Source organism: Marmota monax, unplaced genomic scaffold, assembly GCF_021218885.2.
Source record: "Marmota monax isolate L192 unplaced genomic scaffold, Marmota_monax_Labrador192_F-V1.1 WCK01_AAM20220418_F8-fsc00015, whole genome shotgun sequence".
Lineage (NCBI taxonomy): Eukaryota > Metazoa > Chordata > Mammalia > Rodentia > Sciuridae > Marmota > Marmota monax.
Window position 1 is genome coordinate 26,912,905 of NW_026692194.1, and position 26,973 is coordinate 26,939,877.

A 26,973-nucleotide genomic window follows, 5' to 3' on the forward strand; every position below is an offset into this window, starting at 1 on the left:
AATATAAATGACAGTTCCAGTATTGTTGATAGTAATATGACTGATACAGGCTGATCTATGAGAAAGGGAAAGAAGATTAAGGGAATATATTGGCCATATCTAAAGAGAATCCCAAAAAGCTGCAAGAGAACTAAAAGCAATTAGCTAACATGAATTTAGAGAGCCCAAAGCAAGTCCTCAACATTATATAAATGTCTATGGGGGAGGAGCTACAAAAAAGATAAAACCTGGCCTTCTATGTGATGGATCTTTAAAATTAAAGTTTTAAGATTAGAATTATAAGTTCAAGGCCACATTCACTTCTTGTTTCTGGTGACAAAATGATGTGATTACTCAGACTGAGCTACAACAAAGTCAAACCAAACTAGAAAGGACTGGTGATTTCCTGAGCAATCTCCTACCCAGTGCAGGGAGTCCTTTCATAGTATCCCTGAGCAGTCACCCTGCTTCTACTTAAGAGAACCCACTCTTTCATGAGGTCACCAGCTCCAGTTATAGGTACATTTTAGGGATCTCTCCTTTTCACCCACGGCTGCTATTCCTGCCCTCTGGATACAAAGAGGACAAGTCCACTCCCTTTGTCTCATGTAACCAGAAGAGCATATTTTTATATTTCTCTGATAAACAGAAATTTGAAAAGGAACCAGTGGTGAATCTATTTCTCATTGTTTTCCAAGACAGTAACCAGTCAGTATAAATGGTAGTGAGCAAAAAGTGACTGTTTCAGGAATACCATGGTTTGAAAAAAAAGAAAAAGAATAGGCTCAAGAAGTGCCTTTAGGAATCTGGAGTCCCTTAATCCCAAGTTCAGACTGGAAAGCTATCAAACTTGACAGAAGCAGGCATTAGGCCAAGAAAGATCTAAGTCTATTATCCTAGAAAGAATATACAATTCTTGACGTTTCAACCCCTGAATAAAGTGTCTTGAGGATCCAGCAGCAGTCATGCACACATTGGGCTGCCTTAACAAAACTGAAAAGGGACTGTAGGGCTGTGGTTAACTGCAGAACTGTTCTTCCTCTTCCTCTTTCATCTAGTAACAATAGGCAAAGACCAACAATTGGAGACCCACTGATCTTAGTACTACCCTCCCTTTGTGAAATTAAGCAAACCATAAAAAAAAATCCATACTCAATGTCTGCCCCTCTTCTCCATCTAAGACCATGATCTAAATCAGCCAATAACCTCTATCTTCAAGGAAAAAATGATTTTCCAGCAATTCTCCAAAGGCAACAACAACACCTCTGTTTAATTTTTCAAACAACAAAATATGAAGACTTGCTATTAAAAGTGAATCCAAAAAATTTCTACCAAGAGAAAATAAATAGCAGGGAGATCTCCCTAAAGGAAAGAGAGGCAGACCTAAGGAACAGTGGAGATACAAACAGCAGTTACTCAGACAGGCAATGGCTGGACAGGCAAATCTCTCAGTATTCAAATGTTAATGCTCATCTCCCCCTTATATTTATGCTAGGGTTTGGCCCTGTCTCCTAGACTGTAGCTGAGTGCTGGACAAAATGCCTGGTGGGTGGTGTTTCATACAACAACAAAGACCTAGAATATTAGAAGAACCACAGAGGGAAATGCTTTTTTGCCTTGTGAGGAGCATGGACACTTCATTAAAGTAGATTTTTAACTAGAACCCAGGCCAAATCCATCCATTCAGGGAAAACACTAGCAGAAGTCCCAATAAACATGTAGTATCCCTGACAACTATAGGCCCGTAAAAGCAGAAGTGCTGTGATGCCCTTAGAAAACCTCCCAGTAGCATGTGTGAGGCCCTGGATTTGATACCCCATCCAACAACAATATTAAAAAAGAAAAAAAAAAAAAACTTTCCCCAAGTGTGGAGGAGATTCTGATGGAGTACCCATTAAACTCAACTTCAATAGAGGATCCCACTCCCAGAAAAACCTCCTCTGCTCACTCCTCTCAGGGCAGGTGACTTTGGGAACAAGAAAGAAGGGATAAAAGAAGTAGCAGGAGAGAGAGTTGAGTGTGCTTCTACTCTGGGAGATTACAATGAGAAATATCTTCACCCTGCAGAAATTGTGGCCACTGGGAGCAAGCACTAAACTTGAAGCTATGCGAGACCAGACTACTTGATAATTATTAATGTTAAAACCTCGAGACTTAGCCCAAAGGGAAATGAGTTACAATGCTGTCTTGTCTAAGGCTACTCACTTCTTTTTAAAGAGCTTGCGGAAGGAGCTGCGAAAGCCCCCTTTCTGGTCTTGCCTGGGATTTTGATCGCTGAAAGATGTTTGTTCACTTTCTCTTTCTTCCTTTGGACAGAATCGGGTGGTGTCTTCTAAATGCATCTCCTGAAAACACAAAAGAGGTACTGTTTTTTACTCTGTTCCAAAAATATCTATCCTGACTATGGGTCAGTTCTTTTTATTTTGTCACTTTCCTCACCTACCCCAAAAGACTATCAGTGAATACCCAATCCCAACTAAAGCACACTTAGGCTAATAAAGAAATCATGAAGTGGAAAGGAGAAAATTTTCTGCTGAGTGTAGTATTTCCTATATATCAAGGTAAATAATCTAGGATAGGAACATAGCGAATGCTTAAAAAGTATAGAAAGTAAATGCTTATTCTGGCACTGACACTGTCTTGCTGGAAACCCAGTACTAAGCCCCTTTATATCTCTGAATATATTTCTTTCTAAAAAAATAAGAAATCTCCTTAATTGTAATATGAGTTTTAAACTCATGTTTCTAATTCTCCATTTTAGGCATAAATGCGGGAAGGAGTTTTTGAGAGGTCAGAACTGTTTAGAAGTAAGATCATCTACTATCCCCTAACTGAAAATAAGCCTTTAACAGTTTTTACAATTCAGAATCCATGATATTGGAATATAAAATAAAATAGAAATAAGGATGTATCTTTTGTGAACTCTCATTTTTTAAATGTGAAATGTGTCAACTAATAGATGTGCATATGTATTCATCTGTATATAAGCTAGATGTGCATATACATATATATTATATCTTGAGTTAACTAATTTAAAATTAATCTAAAAATAGTTTCTGGATTTTGAATAACCTTAAAAGTATCCAAGAAGTCAAGGCAAAGAAACATTGAGAATGCCCTGTAAGTCATATGAATTGGATGGGTGACTGCTGATAGAAGAGCAAAACATGAGAATGATTTTTTTTTCAGGAAACATACAGGTTTGACTTAGAGAAATTAAGTTGGGGTTGTAGTCACAGATCTGAAATTATCTGAGATTCTGCTAAGATTCATAACTAGACTATGGAGATCAATATCCTGATAGCTTAGTAAAGTGTTTCTCAGATGTGTGGTCCTGGGACTATAAGATCAGCTGAGGCCTCTATTTAAAATGTAGATTTTTGCCTTTCATGGTGGCACACACTGGTATTACCAGTAACTCAGAGGTGGAGACAGGAGGATTGTTTGTGTCAGGAGTTTGAGACAAGCCTAGACAACATAGCAAGACCCCATCTCAAAAACACCTGAGCCCCACCCAACTTTCTTAATCAGAATCTCTGAAGTGAAGCCTGGATAATCCTTAAGCACACTTGCACATGAAAATCAGTGATTTAAGGCATGTTTCTTCTCATCTTCTCTTCATGTTTACATGAATCACCTAGATATGAATCCTAAATTGCAGTTTCTAATTCAGTAGGTCAGGCTATAAATTCTGGATATAACAAATTCCTAGGCAATGCACTCACCACTAGCTTGACAATTATATTTTGAGAAATGGGCTTTTAGGGACCACAATCAGGCTACAGTGTTGGCGAAAATGCCTGGTGGGTGATGTTTCACACAAGGACTTGGAATTCAGGACTACAGAAGGAAATAGCTTATTTTTGCCTCCAGTTGAGTATGGAAACTCTATTAAAGTGATTTTTAACTAGGACCCTCATCAAATCATTCATTTGGGGAAACTAAATCTATTAACTGTTTAAGGAAAAAAATCTTTCTGTAGAACCATAAGCTTAATAACATTTTATATCTGTATAGCATCCCATACTTTACAAAGCATATTGACAATTTTTATCTTTTTTGGCCTGATCTTCACAACAAACCTGTGACATAAGTAAGGTAAATATTGCCTTGTTTTTATAGGTAAGAAAGCTGAAAACATAGAGAAGCCAAGTGAATTGTCTAAAAGCACACAGCTATTTAGCATAGAGCCAGAATTAGAACCTAGAGCTCCTGACACCCAATCAGATGCTCTTTGCATTAAAACACACTGTCTTCTTTCTTGACTTTGAGAGAGGACACTAAGGACTAGGCTTCAGTTGGCTCTCCTGGGCAGACGTAGGAGATGCAGAGTATATAGAGATAGAACAGAAGTTTTCCACATCTCAATAGCCAAGTAAGATAAGGTGAGGTATGGTGGCACATGCCTGTAATCCCAGCAACTCAGGAGTCTGAGACAGAAGGACTGCAAGTTCCAGGCCAGCCTGGGCAACTTAATGAGACTCTGTCTCAAAAGAAAAAATTAAAAGGGCTGGGGATGTACCTCAGGGTTAGAGGACCCCTGAATCCAATCCCCAGTACCACCAAAAGTGGGGAGAGTTGTAGGGTTATCTTTTGCAACAAAATTCCCCATCCTGCCCCCACCTCATATACACTTATTCATATATACATGCACTCACCAATATACACATACAAACATGCATGCATGCACATACACATTTTCACCAACTTTAATACTCATACACAACCTCTGTCCACCTGCACTCTGCACCCAACTCTCTCTAAGAATTCTAGTAATCTAGGCCTTCTGAGTTTTTACAAAGAAAAATTTGTCCAAAACCAGAAATAAGCAATGGGAACTTTTGCATATTTGAAAATTTTACTGACATGTACTGCTAGAGAAAAGATCTTTTTAAAACAGATTTCATTTGATACTTCTTTGGTGTCTCTTCTTAAACTGACTTGACTTCTGTCTTACAATGTTAGGGGAGGAAATTTGCTGCCCAATTTGTGTGATTAACAGTTTCTAACATATTGTTCTTTCATATGTCTGTTAAACAGTCACAAATATATTACTCATTGTTTCTCAGATATATTACTTGTTATTTCTGATTAATGGTTTTTACCTGGCAATTGTTGAACCCCTAAATTTTCACACATCAATTAGGGAAAAACATTTTTATGAACATGTGAAATGAAAGCATTTTTAACAGCATAAACTATATTAATTACACTTTTTTTCATGCCTGTCTACCTCAGATTTCCCTCAGCTAACTTCTAGGCAAATTTTCAAATCTAATTCAGACACCCAATACTTCCCAAATACTTTCTGTATTTAGGAAGGCTTTTCTGACCACCATCATACCAAGAAATTTTAGATAATCCTCTGTGGGCTCCTACAGTTTATTATAGTTCTGTGTTTTTGTGCCTTACTCCTATACTAAGCTAGTAATCCTGGAGTACAGAAATTAGATGTTGTTTATTTCTAAATCCTCAGCAATGAGCATAGAAATTAGAACAAGGCAGGCACTTAATTTTGTTTGTTGGAAAATTAATTAAAGGAATCAGTGATCATCAATCTGTCCCCACTCGGAGATGAGAATAAGTGGAATGGAAGGATTGTGGTACAGGTGAAAGTTGTGTTACTTTCTGCCTAATCAGAAATTGTCTGTTTCAATCACATTAAGAACTTAAGTATTTGCTTAGGAACTACTGGCCCTTTCATGGACATGTGTTTAATCACTCTTTTTAAGGACTCAAGGCTTGAAAACACTAAGGATAGGCATCAAAATGCATCAACGTTCACTGAGACCAAAGAAGGTGTTTTTTGAGTCAATTCTTCTCTACCATGGGATGTCCTTGTCTCATCCAATATAAATTAATGTGACATCCTTTTCTAATCAAAAAGAAAGCAAGCAGAAATGAAAGTTAGCTTTGCAGCCAACTTCTCAAAGCCCACACTAAAAACAGGGCAACTTGCTTCATCCCTAGCTACAAGCAAGGACAGTGGGGGCAGGGAGTAGGGTAGCTGTCACACAGTCTTAAACGTTTAAACAAGGAGGGGTTCCTAACAGGCAAGGGGAGAAAGCCAAGCCAGAGAGTTGCGTGCAACGCTTTGAAACAAGTTCAACTCTAAGGTGCCACAAGCTGAAGGAGAATGACATCACTCCTAATCCTCTCAGAGCGAGAGGAGAAAGGGGAGAAGGGAAGAGAACGCTTTCACAGAGAGGAGAGAAGGGAGAGGTTGGAGAGGAGGGGCAAGGGAGAGAGAATGAGTATGAACATGGAGACAACGCAGATCTAAAATGAGTCGAGGTCTTCTCTGCCCTCACACATGTACTTGTGTGACCTGCTCTGTGTCCTGTACGGGAGCTGCCGAGCTGCCACTCGCCTTCAAGGCCACCGAGGCACGAGCCTTTTACTGGGGCAGGCGACTTCTGGGTCCCTAGCCTGGCCTCATCCCACTCCCCTCCTCGCTAGGGGGCGTCGGGCTGGCCCTGCAGCTCTAGGCCCGGGGCCGCCGGCGTTGTGGGTTTCGGTTCGGTTTTACTTTACCCTCCTTACTTCCAAATAGGTCTGTTTTTCGCTTTGGGACCTCTGTTGGGGGAAGAAGGTCCGCGGCGCGCCGCGGGGTACGGCAGCGCCGCCGGCCGAGCCGTGGGGCTGCGCGGCGCGCTCCGCGCGCTCGGCCTTGAGCGGCGCGCGGCCGCCGCTGCTGCTGCGCGTGCTGTAGAGGCGCGGGGCCACGCCCTCGGCGGGCGGCGTGCGCGGAAACTCCTTGAGCGAGCGGCTCAGCGGCTTGGTCTTGCCGTGCGCCTGCGCCTGCGCCGCTGCCTCCAGCTTGTAGGCGCCGCTGCTGCTCGCCGGCGACGTGGCGCTCTTAGGCAGCGGCTGCAGCGCGTGCTCGGGCCGCTCGGCCTCCATGGCGAAGCTGACGGGCCGCAGGAAACAGATGTCCAGGCTGGACTCGGAAGAGGCCGGCGAGCAGTTCTCGAAGAGGGCCGGGGCCTGGAAGGGCTCCTCGTCGTAAGGCGCAGGCAGCGCGAAGATCTCGCCGCCGTATTCGAACTCCTCGTAGCCCGCCGGCACGAAGCCGCGGGCGTCGGGCAGCAGCTCGGCCGGGGCGCGCAGGGAGCGCTCCACGTTGCCCAGCTGCTCGGCGGGAGAGGGCTCGAAGTCCATCTCGGGGATGGCCTGCAGGGGCCCGGCGAGCGCCTTCACGTCCTGCTCGGCCGCACAGAACTGTGCCGGCGCCAGCAGGCTCTCGGGCCTCTCGAGCTTTCTGCCCTCCATCTCCCAGTCACTGGGCTTCCCGGGCTGCATGCTCTCCATCATGCTTTGCTGCTGTTGGCCTTTCTTCACTGGGGGCATCAGGTGTCTTTAAAGGGGAAACAATACAGAAGAGGTGTGCTTATTGTTTATTAGTACTAACCTCTTAATGATAATGGCTCGCCCTTCCCGTCCCAGGTGCCTGCCAAGCTCCACAAACTTCTACTGAATAGTTCCCAGGAACCTCTGTCCCCAGGTGGAAGAGTAGAAATGGCCGGGAGGAAGTGGATGCCTGAGCCCCTCAATGGCACCAGGACCATTTTCATTCCCCTTTGTGTAAGCTCTGACCTTTCCACCACCAGTCACAGTGTTCCAAGGCATCTCTTAAAACTGCTCTTTCTTGCTCTGGTTGACACAAAATAATGGAAATTCAACTTTTGTTCCACCCATGGATCTTCACACTTAAAAACAAGTATATTCCTAGATGAAATAAATGTGCATGTCTTGATAACTGTTGAATCTGGTGGCATGTGGGGTTCATTGTACTTGGGTAAATTTAAATTTTTCATAATTAAAAACTATGGCTATAATGATGCTAAGTAACCCCAAACTTCCACCCACAAAGCATTAATACTGTTTTAAGAGTTTCCGCTCTGAATATGCCCAATATCATGGAAGGGTTTGTTCGTTTGTTTGGGGAGGGATCATGAATAGTGAATAATTTACATAGGTTACAATGTATAGCATACCCATCAGATGGGACTTTCCAGTTTTGCTTCAGCTGCCAGACAGATGTAAATGGACAACTCCACACTGATTCAAAGTAGTGTTCTAATTTATTCATATTTAAATTCTTACCTCAGAAATATATAAAAATGTAAAAGCTAACACCAGAGTATCTTACTTTGGTGATCCTAAAATGAAAATTAGGTCTTACATTTATAGATGTGAAAAGAAATAGTGAAATGAAATCTTGATCTGACTCTTCTACCTTTGAAGATTGTTATTGAATTTTCTTTTCTTTGCACGGAGTGTTATGATAGCCATGTTGTTCAGTCTGGGATAAAATGCTAGAGATTTTATTTTGGAGCTCTGTTTGTTGCACTTCAAGGAAGATAAAAGGCTTTATTACTGTCTCAAGAGTTGGAGTAATCCACAAAGTAAACTTCCACGTTCTGCCTCTATTCCCACTGTAGGCCAGTCCCTCAAAATTAGTGTCTTTCTCTTGGATCAAAGCAACTGGTCAACTGCTTAGCTGTCACAGATAGGCCTGATGGGGTAAAGAGGAAGAGTTCTGTAGATCATACTCCTTTCCAGATCAGCCTACTAACCCACACAAACTGCCTGGGACTAAGGGCATTGCCATCAGCCTTTCCATAGCAATAGGTGCTTACGTGACAGTGGGGCCAGAACTGGGAGCAGATGGGTAGGGTTGCAGAATCTCTTCTGAGTGGATCCCACCGTCTCGGACAGCCTCAGGGCCTGCAGTGGGGGAAGCATCTTGGCCAGCATTTGCACACTGGGAAGCCAACCCTTTGTATAGCTTTGCCATTGATGACCTAACAGGATAGAAGTAAAGATTCTCAGGTTGTACATGGGGAAAGTGGCTCTCTAAATGCACAGATTATGCTAAGAAAGAATTATCTCTCAGATGACCCTTGTTGTGAGCTTTTCTCTTTCTCCAGGGCGGTCTAACATCAGGTTGCTTACATAATGTAAGCAACCTGGTTACAAGTATGGATGCTGATTAACTGGCTGACAAGAGATTGGGGGTAGGGGGTAGTATTGAGAGATGCATGCTATTAGAAGAGCCCTGACTTGAGAGAGCATCATCTTTTCTGGTCTGAAGCCGTGACAGAAATAATTCTATTTTCCATCAAGTGGGTTGGGATAAGGTTGAAGGAAATCCAGGTCATCAGGAAGCTCTGCTATGGGTTGCGTCTGTTCCCTTTGGAGCTCAGAAGTTTCCTAACCTTCTCTTTCTTCAAACTCTTCCCCACATCATTTGTTTTACTTTTATACATAGCACTTATTAACATCTAACTTATTTGTTCACTGTCCAACTATGAAAAATAAGCTCCATGTGGCAGGGGTTTCTGACCATTTTGTTAATTGCAATGTATTCAGTGTATAGAATAATAGAACAGGGGCTCAATAAATGTTCATTAGATTGATGAAGGAAATGATCTTCCTTAAACTGATTTTGTACCTGATAAGTTTAGGGAAACTGAACTATTTTTGAGGTAGTTAACATGAGAGGGCATTAGAGTGAAAATGCTCTTTCTCTAAAGTAATTTCACCAGGTTATAGGTGTCTCCCTCCTGTACTGTCTGGGCACCTCTCCTACTCTCTCCTACCTCCCACCACTGCATCTCAGCCACATAACCACAATGTGGTTACTTGTGACAGATACCTACATTGACTGGTCTGTGTAACTTATTCTCAGAACCCTTTGACAGACCTTCCCGATTGAATCATCAGAAACTTACTTCTTGAGCTTTTTTCGTTTCTGAATAAGCAAATCCTCATTGCACTGAAACAGCAGGGTATAGTGTGAGATAAATACTCGGAGACGCTGAACGCACACCAGTAGTAGGTAATAGTCAGGATGTTCTTGCTCTGTGAACTTCAGGACATTCTGCATAGAGGGAAAAAGGAAGCATTATATAAGAAGAAGGAAAAGTTGTTTTGTCTCTTTTGCATCTTACCTGGATCTATTTTTTAAGTTTGATAGCCTTTTAGTCAAAACAACAATACATATGACCCATCTAATAAGCTGGAATGTCAAATTTGCTGTTCTCTTTCCACCATTCCAAGGGAAAATAAGTCATTACAGTTCCAACTAGAAAGTTAGAAGGATCTATGAATTAGATCTCTGAATAGCAGAGGCATTCTAACAATTACTATAATTAATATCTTAATTCAAATGAGTCAGACTACTGATGAGAATGTCAGGCATCAAGGCAGGCAGGTAGGGGTGGTTGGTGGATGGTGATTATCATCAAACCTGGCCTGGTGACCCCTCCTATTACATTTGGTTTGGATATGGTTTGTTCCCTATGGGTTCATGTGCTCAAAGCTTGCATACGATATAGTGGTATTGAAAGTTGGTAGGACCTTTGAGAGGTGGGGCTTAGTGAGATATGATTAGGTGACTGACCACACTCTTGAAGGGATTAATGATGGTCTTATGAAAATGGTTAGTTCTCATGAGAGTGAGTTGTTATAAATAAGTAAGCCTGGACCCTCCCCCCATCTTGCCTCCTCTCACATATCATGGGACCCATCATTCTTGTATGTGCTCCCACCATGTGACACTATCTGCTATGAGGCCCACATCAGAAGGTAATGTCAGCACAGTGCTCTTGGGCCTCCAGAACCATGAGCCCAAATAAACCTCTTTCCTTTATAAAGTTCCTAGCCTCCGATATTTTGGTATAGTAACACCAAAATGGACTAATATCTACTGTACTATGGTAGATGTATGTGACTGGACTTTGGTAAAGCTAACATTGGTTTAATACTTCTTGTCAGGAACTGAGCCATTTACATATATTACCCCATTTAATTTTTACCACAACCTAGTTAGACAGGTATAATTATTATCTCTCTTTAGCAAATAAGAAAATTGGGGGTACAGAGAAATTAAGAGATCTTTACTAAATCACATATCTAGTAAGTAATGGAGGAAGGCTTTGAACTTAAATCACAAGGTAGAACCAGGGCTTATTTACCATATTCTAATACTTGCAAGACCTGGACTTCAGTCCTAGTTTTTCACCACTAGATAAGAACTTAGGCATATTACTTGTTTCTTTAGCCCTTCATATTCTCATCTAAAAAGTGGTAACAATGATTCCTATCTTATGGGATTTTTGAAAGGAATTATATTAAGTAATAATATAATTATCATGAGAAAATGCTATTAGGCCTTAAAGCCATACAAAATTTAGAAAACCTCAGTATTGACATTGGACTGCCTCCATCTAAGATTAATCACAAGTATTCCTAAGATGTTTTTTGCTGAATTACTTCAAAGACCAGTCAGTAGTTAAAGCAGAACAGGTGGGTGATTGGAAGAAGAGGGACTAGTAAGAGATTGATGAATCTCTTGGCTCTACTCCCTTCAATGTGCCTCAAACCCTGTGGAAAAATGGTGTGAAGAGATCTGCTCATCAGCTTCTTCATGACTCTTCTGTATAAGTATAAGCATTGTAAAGTAAAAACTTTGACTTGAGCCAAGTGAAATAGCAATTAAGTGGGCAGGTTAAATAGAAATTTAGACACCAAGAGCTGACATTTAGATGACTGTAGAGCCAAAGTAGATGGCACTAAATAAAGTGCTTCAATCCTGGATCACCATAGGGGGACATGGCTCGTAAATAAAGGTAAAACTCAAAGTCAGGCATCATAAATCAAGATATTTTTGGAGCCAAGCACTTGGTACACTCCTGTAATACCAGTGACTCCGGAGGCTGAAGCAGGAAGATCGCGAGTTGAAAGCCAGCCTCAGCTAAAGCGAGGTGCTAAGCAACTCAGTGAGGCCCTGTCTCTGAATAAAATACAAAATAGTGCTGGGGATGTGACTCAGTGGTCAACTGCCCATAAGTTCAATCCTTGGTACAAAAAAAAAAAGATTTTTGGAGATAAGAGATTTTTAGTTTATCCCACAGAGTATGATGAGGTATGGGGTAGTCATAATAATATAAGCCACGTAAACACTTAGAAATATTAATGATTCCTTGAATCTTTACAGTAGAAGTCGGAAGCCAAAAATAATATTTCAATATGAGAATAAGTTTGATGGCTTGCCTCGCCATGCTTACCTGCAGATGTATCAAATATTCAGGGATCCGCTGGACTATGTGAAAAAACAGTGTATAGATGTCAGATTTAATCTCTTCATCACCCTGAATGAAAGAAAGGTGGAGTCACTTTTCAGTGTTCCTCCAGCTCTGGCAGCAGAACCCCGGAGTCAGCTGCACCAGAGAAGAAAGGATTTATGCCCAGAGCATTCTCTTTCCAAAGATCACCATGAAGCATTGATCTTTCACATGTGCAGGGACATGACCAAAGAGGTAACTCTTCTTTAGCAAGGAGCGTATCATATATGTCTTTTGAATCCACTTAAATTTCCAAACTACACTTTCCTTCCCCACTTTGCATCTTAGTACAGAGCTAAATAGAGATGGGCATTTAAGTTGTGGCTCAGTGGTAGAGCGCTTGCCTAGCATGTGTGAGGCCCTGGGTTTGATTCTCAGCACCACATATAAATAAATAAAATAAAGATCCATTGACAACCAAACAATATTTTTAAAAAAGAGAAATGGGCACTTAAATTATATTTGAGTTCAATTAATTAATTAAAGTTCTCCAGCAAGTAATCATTATGATGGTTTACTAACAGGCTCTAAGGATGGCTTAGAGTTTCATCAGAGTTGGAGGGAAATGTCATTAGAAATTGGTTGTTTGGCCTGGAAGCAGAAAACATGTTGGGCTTTCTCTATGTGCCTTTCCTTTCCTCCATTTCCCCTTCCTGCTTCCCAAACATTTGCTGAATGCTAACTTATAGTAGGCATTATACTAGATTGGGAGTAGGGGTGGGAGTTTGAAGTAGAAAGCAAGACAGAGCCTCTTATCTCTTATGAGACTTGATTAATTTGCAGCTTTGGGGCTTCTGACACTGTTTTTTCCTACTGACCTAAAATAAATAGAAGTGTTATAGATGTATACATACTTATTGATTACCTAATATATCACCACAGCAGTAGCTCTTAAAGCAACATGACTACAGCCACTTTATGATCATATAAACTGACAAAAGATGATTTGAATATTGAGATTCATATCTTCCAAACCTGAAACACACACACACACACACAGCATAAAAGCTGCAACCTGAAGAGTTCTGGTTAGAACACCTATTTACTTTGCCTATAATTTCATTGAAGTAGAACAGAGGACCAATAAAGCAGGGCAAGGATCAAAGCAACAGATGTGATCTTGAGTAGGCTCCTAAAGCCCTAGGAAAGGTGTCAGTGGCTCTATTCAGGCAATCCCTTAACCTGAAAACAGGCTCAGAGTGTACATGCTGTACTGACTGGGTAGATCAGCAACATGGCATAAATGATATGCCAATAAAAGACAGCACACACATAGAATTAACTTACCTCCTTCAGAACAACAACATGAACCAATGAGATGCATTCTGGCAAATCCCTCAAATAGGCAACATAATAATCCAAGAAGTTATTCTTTAAAAGAAACACAAAAAATGCAAGGTAAGAACCTGGAAACAGGAACGACAATATATTTATAAAGCTATGTATATTGAAAAGGAATGCTTGGCAGAGATTATCTTAATCATTCAATTAATGTGTTCTTTAATGTATTTTGGAGGTTTGTGTTATCTTTTTAATAAATCTTTTTGGTTTTAATGTAAACATCACTACAATTTGGAAACCAAAACTCAATGGCCCTACCTCAATGACATGAAATAATAAACTAAGGGCAGAATGAAAGTCTTAAGGTTGAAAAAGTATTTTTAAATTGTTAAATGATAAAGATGCTTATTTTGTTTTTGTAATTAATTTTCATTTTAATTATCTACATCCAAATAAAAACTCTGGCCAACCCTTCTCATATTATCTGGACCAGTGGTTCTCAGTGTTTTCAACTACCTGCATCTTTCAACTAAGTGCATATTTACCTATGCAATTTCCCTTTAGAAAAACATAGTTTCCAAAGTGATATCCTCACAGATGTAACAATTCTTAGCCCCAGAAATCACAGTGACTACAAACAAGTGAAAGGGTTATTAGAGAGGTAGTGTTATACTTACTTTTCTCTACAACTAATTTGTAAACTTTGTGTTGTTACCTGCATTTGAGAATCATTATACAGAGGTTGATTACAGGCAAAAACTGATTTTCAGACCAATTGTAAGTAGCCCACACAGTATTTTAAAAATAAGAAAAAATTACACAAAATTGTGGATTGTTCACTTCTCTTAAAATAGAAGTATGGCAACTCTAGTCCATTTTCCTGAATAATAACTGGATAAAACTGTGAGCTATTTTTATAGTAAAATATATGTGCAATTCAGTGTAATTCCCACCAGTCCATATTGTATTACATTTAACCCACATCTCTCATTTATGTCACTATCTGGCCCTGCAGACATTTGAATTTGTAGCCTTGGTCTGGATCATATTTTCTATGTAAAACATTATATAGATTTTCAAAACTTAGCACCCTTTCCTTTCTCCAAGGAAGTGAAAACAAAAGATATTCAGGACAAATAGCCATACTTTAAAAAATATCTAAAGAATGAAAATTATGTGTGAAAATACACACATATATACTTATACGCTTATTTTACAGGTATGTATGCATATTTATGAGCATGAGTATATGAACATAAACACATATAATCATATATACTTGCATTTTCAGTGAAGTCAGTTATAGTTCTATATAAAGTTATGAACCAGAAGTTAAAAGACCTACCATGTTTCCAGTCACACAGATATCTCATTACCCAGCAAGCTGGGTGATTTCAGAAAAGCCTTTAAAATCTCTCTGAATCTTATTCAGTAATTGTAGAATAAGGAAGTTAGTAGTAGTTCCTCTGCAAATCACTCTTTTTAGATTCTCCGTTAAGAGAAGCAGATGAGGGAAACACAGATCGATATAATTAAAGTTGTAGAGGAGGATTTAAAAATGGCTTACCTCATCATTTGTTAGTTTAAGGAATAAATCTCCAAGAACTCCTTGGCGTGGCCATTTCAGGACCCTTTCCTGCAGTGCATGAAGCAAATCCAGGTGCTGCTGGACAATGTACCGTAAAGACCCAGGGAAGAGGCTTGAAACAGAGCACAGAAAGAAACACATACCAGGTGTAGAGAAGAAAAGATCCTACAAGCATAAACGCAGGGCCTGGGGATGTGGCTCCGTGGTAAGTGGTCCCCTGGCATGCATGAGGCCCTGGATGAAACCCCTAGCATGGGGGCAGGGGTAGGGATAAATATAGCAGGTCACATTTTCACAGTCCTCTGAAATACTGTGAGTTACAGGCCTGCATTTAAGATTAAAAAAAAAAAAGTTGTCATAGACCTTAGCTGATACCTTCACACTGTAAAAAGACCCCATTACTGATGGCCCCTATACAAATGTGTATTGATCAAATAGTAAGAGCCTATCACTCAATTGACCTTTTTAAAGTTCACCTGGTACACTCTTATTTATCATACCTAAGAGTGGAAATTCTAAGAGAAGCCTTTTTTATAATATTTTAAACTTATTCCAATTTAATATGCAAATAATCTATTCTAATTTGTGCTGTAGATGACAGCATCTAATGTGGCACTTAGTTATTCTTGGCTAGCAGACTGCTATTTAGGTAAGTAGGAAAATTTGTTTAAAGCTAGTAACTAAAAGCTCAGGGAGTTGGGGGGCAATGAGAGGGTCTCTTTTCCCCTTTCTTTCAATTCCTAAGAGGCAAACTAGGCAAAGACAAAGTCTTGCCTGCAGAGGCTAGAGACAAGGGCTGTCCTGGTACTCCTTGGAGTTTCACAGAATCTCTTTCCCATCCTCAAATCTCTTTCCTCTTCCTCTTAATATGCATCATTTTTTCCCCAGAGGAAATGAAGGGAGGAAGAGAGAAGTCAGAGAAGGGTGCAGTGGAAAAGAGAGAGAGAAGTAAATTGAAAGTAGGTTCCCTGTGCTTTCAACACAACAAATTTAAGAAAGATGAACGTGATGGCCTACTTGTCACTGAGTGCTGAACTTATTTAAATACTTCCTCAGGTTCTAATGGGAGCAAATTAGTGGACAACTGGAGTAATTTGCCAACAAGCAGAACTTTGCTGGGAAAGTAGAAATGATATCATATTGAGAAGAATGGGTTAGATTTTTCAACTCATTTCCAAAGACTTCCCTGTGGCTGTAACTCAGCGAAGACAAACCAGAATAAGGTACCAAGCTCCCCTATGAAAGATACAAACTATGATGGTTAACCGGGATTACCAATTTGATTGGATTAAGAAATGCATAAAGTTAAGAGACTTTTGGGTACATCGACGAGGGTGTTTCCAGAGATAATTATTATATGGAAGAGCAAACCAAAGGGTGAGACCTGCCCTGAATGTAGATGGTTTAGTCCAAAAGGCTGGGGACCTGGATGGAAAAAAGATGGAAGAAGGAGAAAAATCAATGTAGATTAAAACTTATTCTTCTTGAGCAGCTGCTTAGACGGCTGCTGAGATCACCTGAGGACACTGGATTTCAGCTCCTTCCCTCTTCCAAAGCAGACTCTGACCAGTCTCCAGGGAGTGTCCAGCCTCTAGTTGTGAACTGGGACTGAATCATAGGTTTCTCCCCTTCTTAGACTCCGGCTTGTTGGACTGAGCAGCTACTAGTTTCTCCAGTCCTCCATTCAACAGTTGACCAATGGGGACTATTCGGCTTCTGATCCTGTAAGCCAATCTAATAAATCCTCTTTTCATAATAAGATAGATAGATCCTGTTGATTGTTCCTCTAGAGAATCCTGACTAATATACAAGGAAACCTTCCATCCCATTCCCTCCATCTTCTGTTCAATGAGTCTCCACATATGCAAAGTTTGCTGATCCTAAATATCAGATGAGAGACCTCTCGATCTGAGCTGTACAGATAGAATGGTGGGCTTGGAAGGTCTTAGTAATCCCTGTCTAGACCAGAGAGGAATTTGGAGGGGTTGCTAGAAGCCATGCAGAAAGACTGGGAAAAGACCATAAACCTGATGGAGGAAAGCACAACTGATGGTGCTGACAGAGTAAAACACTAGTATCAGCAAAAGTCTAGATGCAAAAACATTTTTGCCTACCCAGAGGCTATAATTTTAAGTTAATAAATTTTCTCTTGCCAGTCCAGTAGTAGGCTAAAATAACTTCTGGGCTTCAGGTACAGAATACTACAACCATACTGGATGGGCATGAATAATTAAATATGTGCCACCTGGTGGCACAGAGCTGGTTCAGTTCTGGGTGGATGTGGCAACTGGAGTTTAGCTTATCAGGCTAAATGGCAATCCTCCCCATAAGTATTCAGACAGGTGTTTAATGTTAAGGTCGTGGCCCTATCTAGGTGAGTCAGACCAAAAAGGAGGCCAGAACTCTAACTTTTGGGATCTTTCAACAAGATCTGCCCAAGCTTCAGCTGGGAGCATGTGTTTGCAGCTTCCAGCCCATTCCATCAGGCACAGGCTGCCTCGAGACAGGCTGAGGCAGCTCTTGAGCAATTCACTTCTTTTCCCTCCCAGGGAAAACCTAAAGCTTTATTTTAGTTTGAGATATGGCAATGTCAGGTTTGAGTGTCAAGTTGTAGTTGTTGTGGTTTTTATTTTCAACCCAGGTTACTTTCCAATAGGGTAGAAAGTGTCAAAGGCTTGCAGTTTGTGATGGAAAAGGCAGTAAATGTTAATAAATTTATTTTCACCTTTGCATGGAGAATACCAATAGGTCCATTTAAAGTACACAGAGGTTTCAGAAAAGCTTAGGGAAAAGAAGGATAATGAAAATCTAATTCTAGGGTAGATAAATGGCAACACTGCCACACTCAGAACCAGAGATTCTTTTTTTTTTTTTTTTTTTTTGGTACCAGGGATTGAACTCAGAGACACTTGACCACTGAGCCATATCCCCAGCCCTCTTCAGTATTTTATTAGAGACAGGGTCTCACTGAGTTACTTAGCACCTCGCTTTTTGCTGAGGCTGGCTTTGAACTCATGATCCTCCTGTCTCAGCTTCCCAAGCCACTGGGATTACAGGTGTGCACCAACACGGCTGGCTCAGAGATTCATTTTGAGTATCAAGAATATGGAGTTGATGCTTTTTCTTTTTTTAATATTTATTTTTTAGTTTTTTAGGTGGACACAATATCTTCATTTTGTTTTTATGTGGTGCTGAGAATCGAACCCAGTGCCCTACGCATGCTAGGTGAACGCGCTACCACTTGAGCCACATCCCCAGTGAGTTGATGCTTTTTCTCTGCTTTGTTTACAAAAAGAAAAGAGGGCTAGCTTGGTAAATAACTAATATGAATAGCATTATCATGGATATATGAAATAACTATCTTTTGTTGAGGATTATATGACAGCTTTAATTTTTTTAATCTCAAAGTTTGAGAGAGGGATCTACTTCTTCTTACTCAGTGATAGATCATGAGAGAATGTCAGAAAAATAGGAAGTGACAGCAAGTAAAAAAAAAAAAAACTCTACTATTCTGACAGCTACAAATATATTTAGCATCTCTATTTGGCAGGTCAATTGAGATCCGAAGTAAGAACTTTTGGGTTGTTCAAGAGAAAAGCCTGAGTTTTGAAATAGGAAGAGATAAATTTGTGCCTCTTGCTTTTGGAGAAATGTTTCCTATTCCTATTAGTTGAAGTGGTGTCCTTGAAACCACAAGGTCCTTAGAGAGAAACTGTGTGACATGGAAAGAGTACAAGGTTCCGGGTCATACAGGTCTGCATTTGAATTCTGGCACTAATTGTCTATGTGCCTTTAAACTTCTCTAGATCTTAGTTTCTTCATCCATAAGGTAGAAATCACAGCATTTTGTGTTTTATTATTTGTTTGTTTTTGTGGTCCTGGGAATGGAACCCAGAGCCTCACACATGCTAGACGAGCACTCCACCACTGACATCACCAGCCCCAAGTCTGGTGAAGATTTCATGAAGTTAAAATCAAGTGCCTAGCATAGGACCTGCAAACAATTATCTTTTTCTCTTTTCCCATTCTTGTCCTAGTTTCCCAAATTGACAGAAACTAGGAAGAGACTCTGCTGGTTAGGATTCTCAGACATGGAAGCAAAGCCACACCAAAAGGTAGCCTCACCTTTAGATTTGATTAATGTAAACTGAGCAGGTATTTAGCAATAGCCAACCAAAACAAAACCCTAGAGGCTAGAAACTTCCCAGAACCCTGAATGAGAGGTGGGAGGGTTAGATAAGCTGTATTGGTATCTAGAAGGGAAAAATCGATGGTCAGAGGGGATGGGAAGGAACTGTGAGAATCCAGGTGGCCACTGAGAGAAGGTGAAGCCCAGCCCAGAATCTCTATTGGTCACAGCTTTAAATGTGTCACATTATCTTTTCTGTTCATTACTACTTTAAATTTTGTTCACCTCAGTTTTACAGTAATATATTCCTTGAAAATAGTCAAGGCACTTGTGAGTTTGTCGGGGAATATTTCCTCACTTTGGTCATTTAGATAGGAGGAGCATTATGTTCTGGTGACATGGTGTATTGCTGGGAGCTGCAAAGTCAAGCAAAATCAGGGGCATGGTAGGGAGCAGAAAAATATAATTAGGGGCTCCCCATCCATTCATTTGGATTGGCCTTTGCCTGCCTCAATTGTTCTGGATCATTTCATCTTTATTACATTAGTCTTCTTCACCAATTCTTACTTTTTTCCTTCCTGCTTTCTCTGAACAGAGAGTGAACGAGAAAATCTACGCTATGAACAGGTATAGATTGAGGTGTGTAACATTAGGGATAGTAGCTGTTACAATACTTTACCTACACTTTAGAGCACTGCCCCACAACACAGGTGTGTGAGCGTGCATGCACGCGCGAGCACACACACAGACACACACACGCAATCTTAGAAGTGACCTGGTATTGTGAGAACACCTGAAGAGTTATATCATTCCAGTGTCATTTATCCAATGGCTACTTAATGCTTCAGACCCACCATATCCATTTCCTTGTACCTCTTTGAGACCTGTGATCCATGGCAACAGGGAGCAATGCCTCTCTTTAAGTTCTTTTTTTTTTTTTAATTCGTTCTTCTAGATATACGTGACAGTAGAGTATATTTTGACACAGTATACACACATAGAATAAATATAACTTGTTCCAGTTAGGATCCAATTATTGTGGCTGTACATGATGTGGAGATATATTGCTCATGTATTCATATATAAGGACAGGAATGTTATGTCTGATTCATTCCACAGTCTTTCCTATTCCATGCCCACTCTCTTCCCTTTGTTCCCCTTTGTCTAATCCAATGAACTTCTATTCTTCCCCTCCCTTGTTGTGGGTTAGCATCTACACATCAGAGAGAACATTCTGCCTTTGGCTTTTTAGGACTGGCTTATTCCACTTAGCACGATATTCTCCAGTTCCATCCATTTACCAGCAAATGCCATAATTTCATTCTTCTTTATGGCTGAGTAATATTCTACTGTGTATATATATTTACACAGTAGAATATCCATTATCTGTTATAAGGCATCTGTTATCCATTCATCTGTTATAAGGCAACCTAGATTGATTCTATAGCTTGGCTATTGTCAATTGAGCTTCTCTAAACATTGACATGGCTGTGTCACTGTAATATGCCCTTTAAGTTCTTAACCACCATATCAGAGACACTACAGGCCCTGGAGACTATACTCATTTTCTTACCTGCTTAGAATCTAAGTTTGAGATTTTCCAGGAGTTACCTGCTATCATTGCTTATTCTTTTTTCAAAGATTATTTCTAGAACTCATTGTAGGCCCCAGAATTCCCAAGGTGGAAATGGTGAACAACTTACCTTAAATCCTAATCAATCTGAAAAGCAAAGGCAATGAATACATGGATACCTTCTCTCTTTGGAATTCCTCTTTCCATCTGACCCCTGGAATGTTGCCTTTATCTTCAGGATCAGAGAGATGTTAATAACATATTTTCTTTCAGATTCAAGCAGTTCTAGAGCCACAGTTTGTCTTTTGGCTTTAAAAACAAACCAAAGAGGAAATTTTTGTTAATCATTCTTTCCCAAATCCTACAAAATGACAGAAAGCAATAAAAAAAATATCAAAAGCAGTAAAAAAGACAGCAAATTTTTGGAAGACAGAAAACAGAATGGAGATATAAGATATAATTCATTCAGCAGAGCAAAGGACACATAATCTTCTTGCTCCTGTCTGCAGATAGAGAATCCACTGAGAAGCAGCAGAAAGACTCAAGGACTGGATACACCAAGAAAGTGCAAGCAAGGGCCATTGTTAACAAGTGAAATGGCCAAAAGTCTACGTAGGTGCGTCGAACACACAGATTCTCACTGGCTTCCTCACTTCCATCCCTTGGGAAATGGGAAAAGTGAAACTAGGGAAGCCCTTTCTCTGGGATCTGGGCTAACAACTCCAGACGTAGAGGGCAGGGTTGAGATGCTAACATGAAAACAAGGGCACTCACAGAAGGCCACCTGCATTCTGAACAGTGAGATTCCCCTGGGTCCCCTTCCCCTGCAGGACCCAGAATGCCACTAGCCAGGCTTTATCACTCCAGGCAAGGGGGAGAGTCTTCCACTTGATAAGGTGAACTTCCCAAGGAAAAAAGGCCCTCAGAAATTGACATGAAGAGGCCACCTGCCAAAAAAGTTCATTTGCTACCTGATTCACCATCTGTAATGAAGCCCGTTTAATGACAAGCTTAGATAACACAAAATTTCCAGTTTTTTTTTAAGAATCTCTTGAAGATACTCAGGCATTTGAATAAGTATATACCATAAAAGAGGAAAAAATGTATATGTGCATTTATTTAAGGTGAGGGAGACTGAAGAAGCAGAGACAATGTAAGATATAATGAAAACTTTTTAAAATTATATAGTTAATATTATCAGAGATATGAGAAAAATATTCCAGCCATTTAGCAATTATAAGATGCTATTTTTTAAAAGACAGAACGCTTTTAAAAAGAAACTTTTGGGCATTTTTTTTAAAACAGCAGAAATAAAAAGGGTAGAAGATAAAGTCAATGAAATCTCCCCCAGATAAAAACAAGAAGAAAGAGGATATTGAAGAAAAATAGGAGAGAAAATATGGCAGTTGAACAATTCAGTCTAAGAGATTCAAATTCAAATTATTAGAAGCTTCAGAGAAAATGAAAAAAAAATGGGTGGAAGGATATTACCAAAGTAATAGTAGAAAAAAAAAATCCAGGCCGTGTATTCCCAAAGGAAAGGGACCATTGTATTCTGCGTAATTAAACAAAAAGACTCTCAAATCATTGGAAGGCACAGCACATCACCATGGAAACTTAAGCACACCAAGGATAAAGAGAAGGAGACTCAACGTTACCAGGTAGAAAAATAGGGTAACATTCAAGGGACTGGGGTTCACAATGGTATTGAACTCTCCAATAGCAACATTAGAAACTAGAAGACAATAGAACAATTGCTTCAAACTGATGAGGGAAAATGGTTTTATATTAAGCCAAATTATCAGTCATGTATGTGAAAACTACTAGATGATGTGTTTCATCAAAATAAGGAGTAAACCAAGATACCAAGAACATTCAAGATGAAAACCCATAATAAGTGACCATAAATTTATGGTTTGGATCTGGGATGTCCCCCAAATCTCATGTTTTGAAGACATGATCCCCAATGCAACAAGGTTCAGAAGTGGGCCTTTTAGGCAATGATTAAGGTTCTGATCTCATCAGTGAATTAATCCAGCAAATAGATTAATTCATTGATAGCCGAATAGACTACTGGATGGTATTTGTTGACTGGTCAATGTGGCTGGAAAAAGTAGGTCACTCTGGGAGTGGCCTTGGGGACTATATCTGTTCCCAACTCCTTGCGCTTGAGCTCTCTCTCCTACCCCCCCCCCCCTCTTTTTTTCTCTCTCTCTCTCTCCTGCCTGGCTGCCATGTGCTGAGCAACTTTCATTTTCACCACAATTTCCACCAAGACCTTCTGCCTCCCTTTGGGCCAAAAGCAAGAGTCAGCTAACCATGGACTGGACCTCTGAAACTTTGAGCAAAATAAACTTTTCTCCACTAAGTTGTTTTTGTCAGGTATTTTGGTCACAGCAACAAAAAGCTGGCTAACACAGTAACCAAGCAGGAATCTAGCATGGGAGAAATATGAAGGAAATTCCTAGGAAGACTGAAGTCCCAGGAGAATACAGTGTAATGGGCCAGAGTAGGCTAGGATGACCGAGGTTCCCTGGGCAAATGCTTTAAAGAAAAAAAAAAAAAAAGGGTAGAGTTTCTCTTAATATTGCTAAGAAAAATTCAAGAAGATCTTTATAAATTGAAAAATATAAGAAGATAGGAAGAACATAAATACCCTGTTATTCAAATAGAAGACTTTATACCACCAAGGTATCAATTCTCTGATAATTTGAATAAAAATATAAATTCTAGAATTAAACTCACCCATATAAGATCACTTGACTTTCCCTTGTGTAAATTAATGGAGGTATTTTCAGTAACTAGCACTGAAGTAACTATATAATCATCTGGGGGAAAAAATGAATTTGGACCCCTTTCTGACACCATATGTCAAAATTTATTCTAAATAAGTGATAGGCCTAAATGTGAAAGCTAAAATTATAAATATTTTAGAAGAAACACATGAGAATAACTTTGCAACCTTGAGATAGGCAGAGACTTCTTGGAAGCACACAAAAGTCACAAGCTATTAAAAGAATTTAAAATTGGCAAATAGGATTTCATCAAAATTTAAAACTTTTATTTGACTAAATGACTAAAAGTGAAAAGGCAGACCATAGACTGGAATAAAGTATTCTCATCACATACATCTGATAAAGACCTCATAGCCAGATATGTTTTAAATTTCTAGACAAAAAATAATCAATTTAAAAAGGACTTAAACAGGTACTTTGTAAAAGAAGATCTATGGAGAACCAATAAGCATATGAGAAAAAGATGTTCAATATCAATATCATCAGAGACGTACAAATTTGTAGTATGGTACTACAAGTACCAACTCATGAGAATGGCTAAAATTAAAAAGACTGTTCATGCTGACTAACGGCAAGAATGTGAAGCAACTGGAGTTCTCATTAATTGGTGGTGGGAGTATAAAATTATCCAACCACTTCAGAAAACTGTTTGTCATTTCTTTTAAATATAATCTTAGCCTCTACAACAGAGATTCCACTTGTAGGTGTAAACCCAAGATAAATAGGGTATATACTTAAAACATTTGTACAAGAATATTCATAGCAGTTTAATTAGTAATAGTCCCAAAACTGGTAGCAGTACAAATGCTCATTATCGAAGAATGAATTGTTTTTTAAATGTAGTATATTCATTTAGTGTGATTAATAAAATGGAATTAATACCTCCATAATATAAGTGAATCTCAAAAAAACATTATATTGAGAGAAAGAAGCCAGACACCAAAAAAGCACATACCATACAGTTCCATTCATATGAAGTTTTGAAAACTGACAAAAGTAATTTATGGTAGTAGAAGACATAGTAGAAGTTTTTTGGTTAGATATTGATTGGAAGGTGTATGAGAACTTTCTGGGGTAGTAAAAATATTGTATATGTTGATCTGAGTGATGATCGCTGTGGATATATACATGTAAAAAGTCAAGAAGCTAAAATATACACTCTGTGAATTTTACTCTCTAGCTAGAAATTAACCTTTAATAAAGTACTGTTTGCAAAATAGTAGCACAGACATTTTATAAAAAGCTGGAAGCAAGTACCAGAAGAAACTGCCAAAAGAGCTCAAAGTGGTTGCTGCTGTTTTTTTTATAACAAACCTTTTAGTACTATTTAATTTTTAATGTATTTGATAATAAAAATAAATTAGTTTAAAAAATTACCCTCCATTGTAGGAAATGCCATTGTTTGAACATAGTTAAGTGTTCAGTAATGATTATGGCAGGAAGGAAAGAGGGAGGGAGGAGAGAACCTGTTCCAGTGATTGGTATTTAGGTAGAGAACTATTAATAAAAGATTTATATTTTGAAGATTCCACATCACTAAATAGTTCATGAAGTTTTGCCTTCTTCTCCACCAACCTTATGTTGGTTTTTATCTCCAAAGCACTATATTGCTAAATGTCATGAACATGCAAAATCTAGGTTAATACCCAACAGGCCATGTGACCTCTGGTAAGTCCCTTTACCTCTGTGGCCTTTGATTGCTTCATCTGAAAAAGAACCCAGAGACTAGGTATCACATTTGTCCACTGGATCTACATTGCCAGGATTCTAGCCCTTTGGTTCCAAGCCCTGGTATACCTTATACTTTAAAATTTTAACCTGCTTTCCCTGTGAAACTTACCAGCTAAAGAGGTTTCACATAAAACATTCTCCAGGGAGCTGTGTCTACCCTGGCCAGCTTCCTTGAGTTTATCTGGGTGGTCTTTTGTGACATATTCTTCGCCCCATTCTTTGCCATCCTTTGGCTGCCTCCATACACCAGATGAGAGGTGGCCTTTAGGCTGGATATCAGCTGAGAGACAAGACTTGAGGTTTTCATCTGCTTCTGGAGTTGTTGGGTTCACTCCTGAAAAATAACACCTGCTGTCAAGATCTTTCTTTAAAAAAAAAAAAAAAGTATCTGGAGCCTATCATGCTAAGTGAAATAAGCCAATTCCCCAAAACCAAAGATCAAAGGTTTTCTCTGATATGTGGAAGCTAACCCACAATAAAGGGGAAAGGAGAATAGAAGCTCAGAGGATTAGACAAAGGGGAATGAAGGGAAGGAAAAGGAGATAGGAAAAGGAAAGACAGAAAAATGAATCTGACATAACTTTCCATGCTTGTATATTTATATTTAAATGAACTCTACTGTCATGTATAACTAAAAACAACCAATAAAATGTCCTAACAAAAGAAATGAAAAAAAAAATAGTGTTCATAATATGCATACAACTATCCTTCAAGGATTAAATATGTCAATTAAGGATCAAAAGTTTCACCAACTGCAAGGTGTTACCTCTCTCTGCTTCTAGACAAATCCTCTACTATTTTTACTTAGGCTCTAATAAATAGAGTTTTTAAAATAAAAGTATGGGGCTAGGAGTATTGCTCAGTGGTAGAATATGCAAAGTTCCAGGTTCAATCTCCAGCACCACACACATAATAATAATAATAATAGAGAAATAAATAAACAAACTTGTAGCTAATTTAGAGTAGCATGTACTGACTCCTCATGTTAGCCTCCTCTCAGGTGAGCATACCAGGTGTCAGCAACATTGTAGGGAAGAAAGAACAGAATGAGGAGGAAGAAGGATGCCAAAGACAACGTCTTCTTTTGCTATCCCCTTCACCCTGATGATGTACATTGGAAAAAGGAAGGGAAAGGGAAGATGCAATAATATATGAAATTCTGGTAAATTGTCAATTCAGTAAATAACCTGAATTAAACCATACGTCTGTGGTCCATGGGAAACTTACATCATGAAACACTCACCTGTGAGATTTCAGCAGATGTTAATTCATTAGTAATTGAAAGGAGCCAGGAAAAAAAAATGAAGATTATTCCCCAGGCCTTCACCATCCCTGGGATTAAACAAGTCACTGACCCACTCTAGCACACATCCTAGGATCTTAGTAACAGCAATGCTGAGCTCTTTCATCCCTGTTTTGGGACTGAGGGAGTAGAGGCAGGAAAGATGTAAGAGGGAAAAAGTGGAATGGATGGAAGAAAAAAAGAACCAACAGAAGAGCCACTTACCAGGACCCATCATTCCCTTCACATTACTCTCTCCTACATGAACAGATCTGGACTCTTGGGCTGCAGAGAAAGGAAAGTTCTTATTCAGCATTGATTCCGCCAATGCACTAAGAACCTTCTATGAACCAGGCACTGAAAGACTCATGGATTTTATACTTTGTTGGGAAAGACAAAAAGCAGCCAAAAGGAAGAAAAGTATAGTATGGTGTGGCAAGTGCTATTTCTCAGCTGCAAAATATATGTTACAATGGTACTTACC

General features: G+C 39.5%; 1 protein-coding gene across 11 annotated transcripts in view; it reads right to left on the minus strand.

The window, feature by feature from the left end:
* Nucleotides 1-26,973, minus strand: part of Arhgef33 (Rho guanine nucleotide exchange factor 33) — an 81,734-nt gene that overhangs the window by 46,503 nt on the left and 8,258 nt on the right. For 9 of the 11 annotated variants that reach the window (XM_046425487.2, XM_046425465.2, XM_046425503.2 and 6 more), the window contains exons 5-14: nt 26,715-26,774; nt 25,317-25,541; nt 20,861-20,990; nt 14,959-15,091; nt 13,398-13,481; nt 12,054-12,137; nt 9,717-9,865; nt 8,622-8,786; nt 6,514-7,336; nt 2,185-2,324 (exon numbers count right to left, since the gene is read on the minus strand). In XM_046425487.2, the coding sequence (XP_046281443.1) occupies nt 2,185-2,324; nt 6,514-7,336; nt 8,622-8,786; nt 9,717-9,865; nt 12,054-12,137; nt 13,398-13,481; nt 14,959-15,091; nt 20,861-20,990; nt 25,317-25,541; nt 26,715-26,774 (1,993 nt within the window). The remainder of the gene's footprint in view (nt 1-2,184; nt 2,325-6,513; nt 7,337-8,621; nt 8,787-9,716; nt 9,866-12,053; nt 12,138-13,397; nt 13,482-14,958; nt 15,092-20,860; nt 20,991-25,316; nt 25,542-26,714; nt 26,775-26,973) is intronic. The other 2 variants (XM_046425471.2, XM_058573682.1) reach the window with 1 other exon arrangement.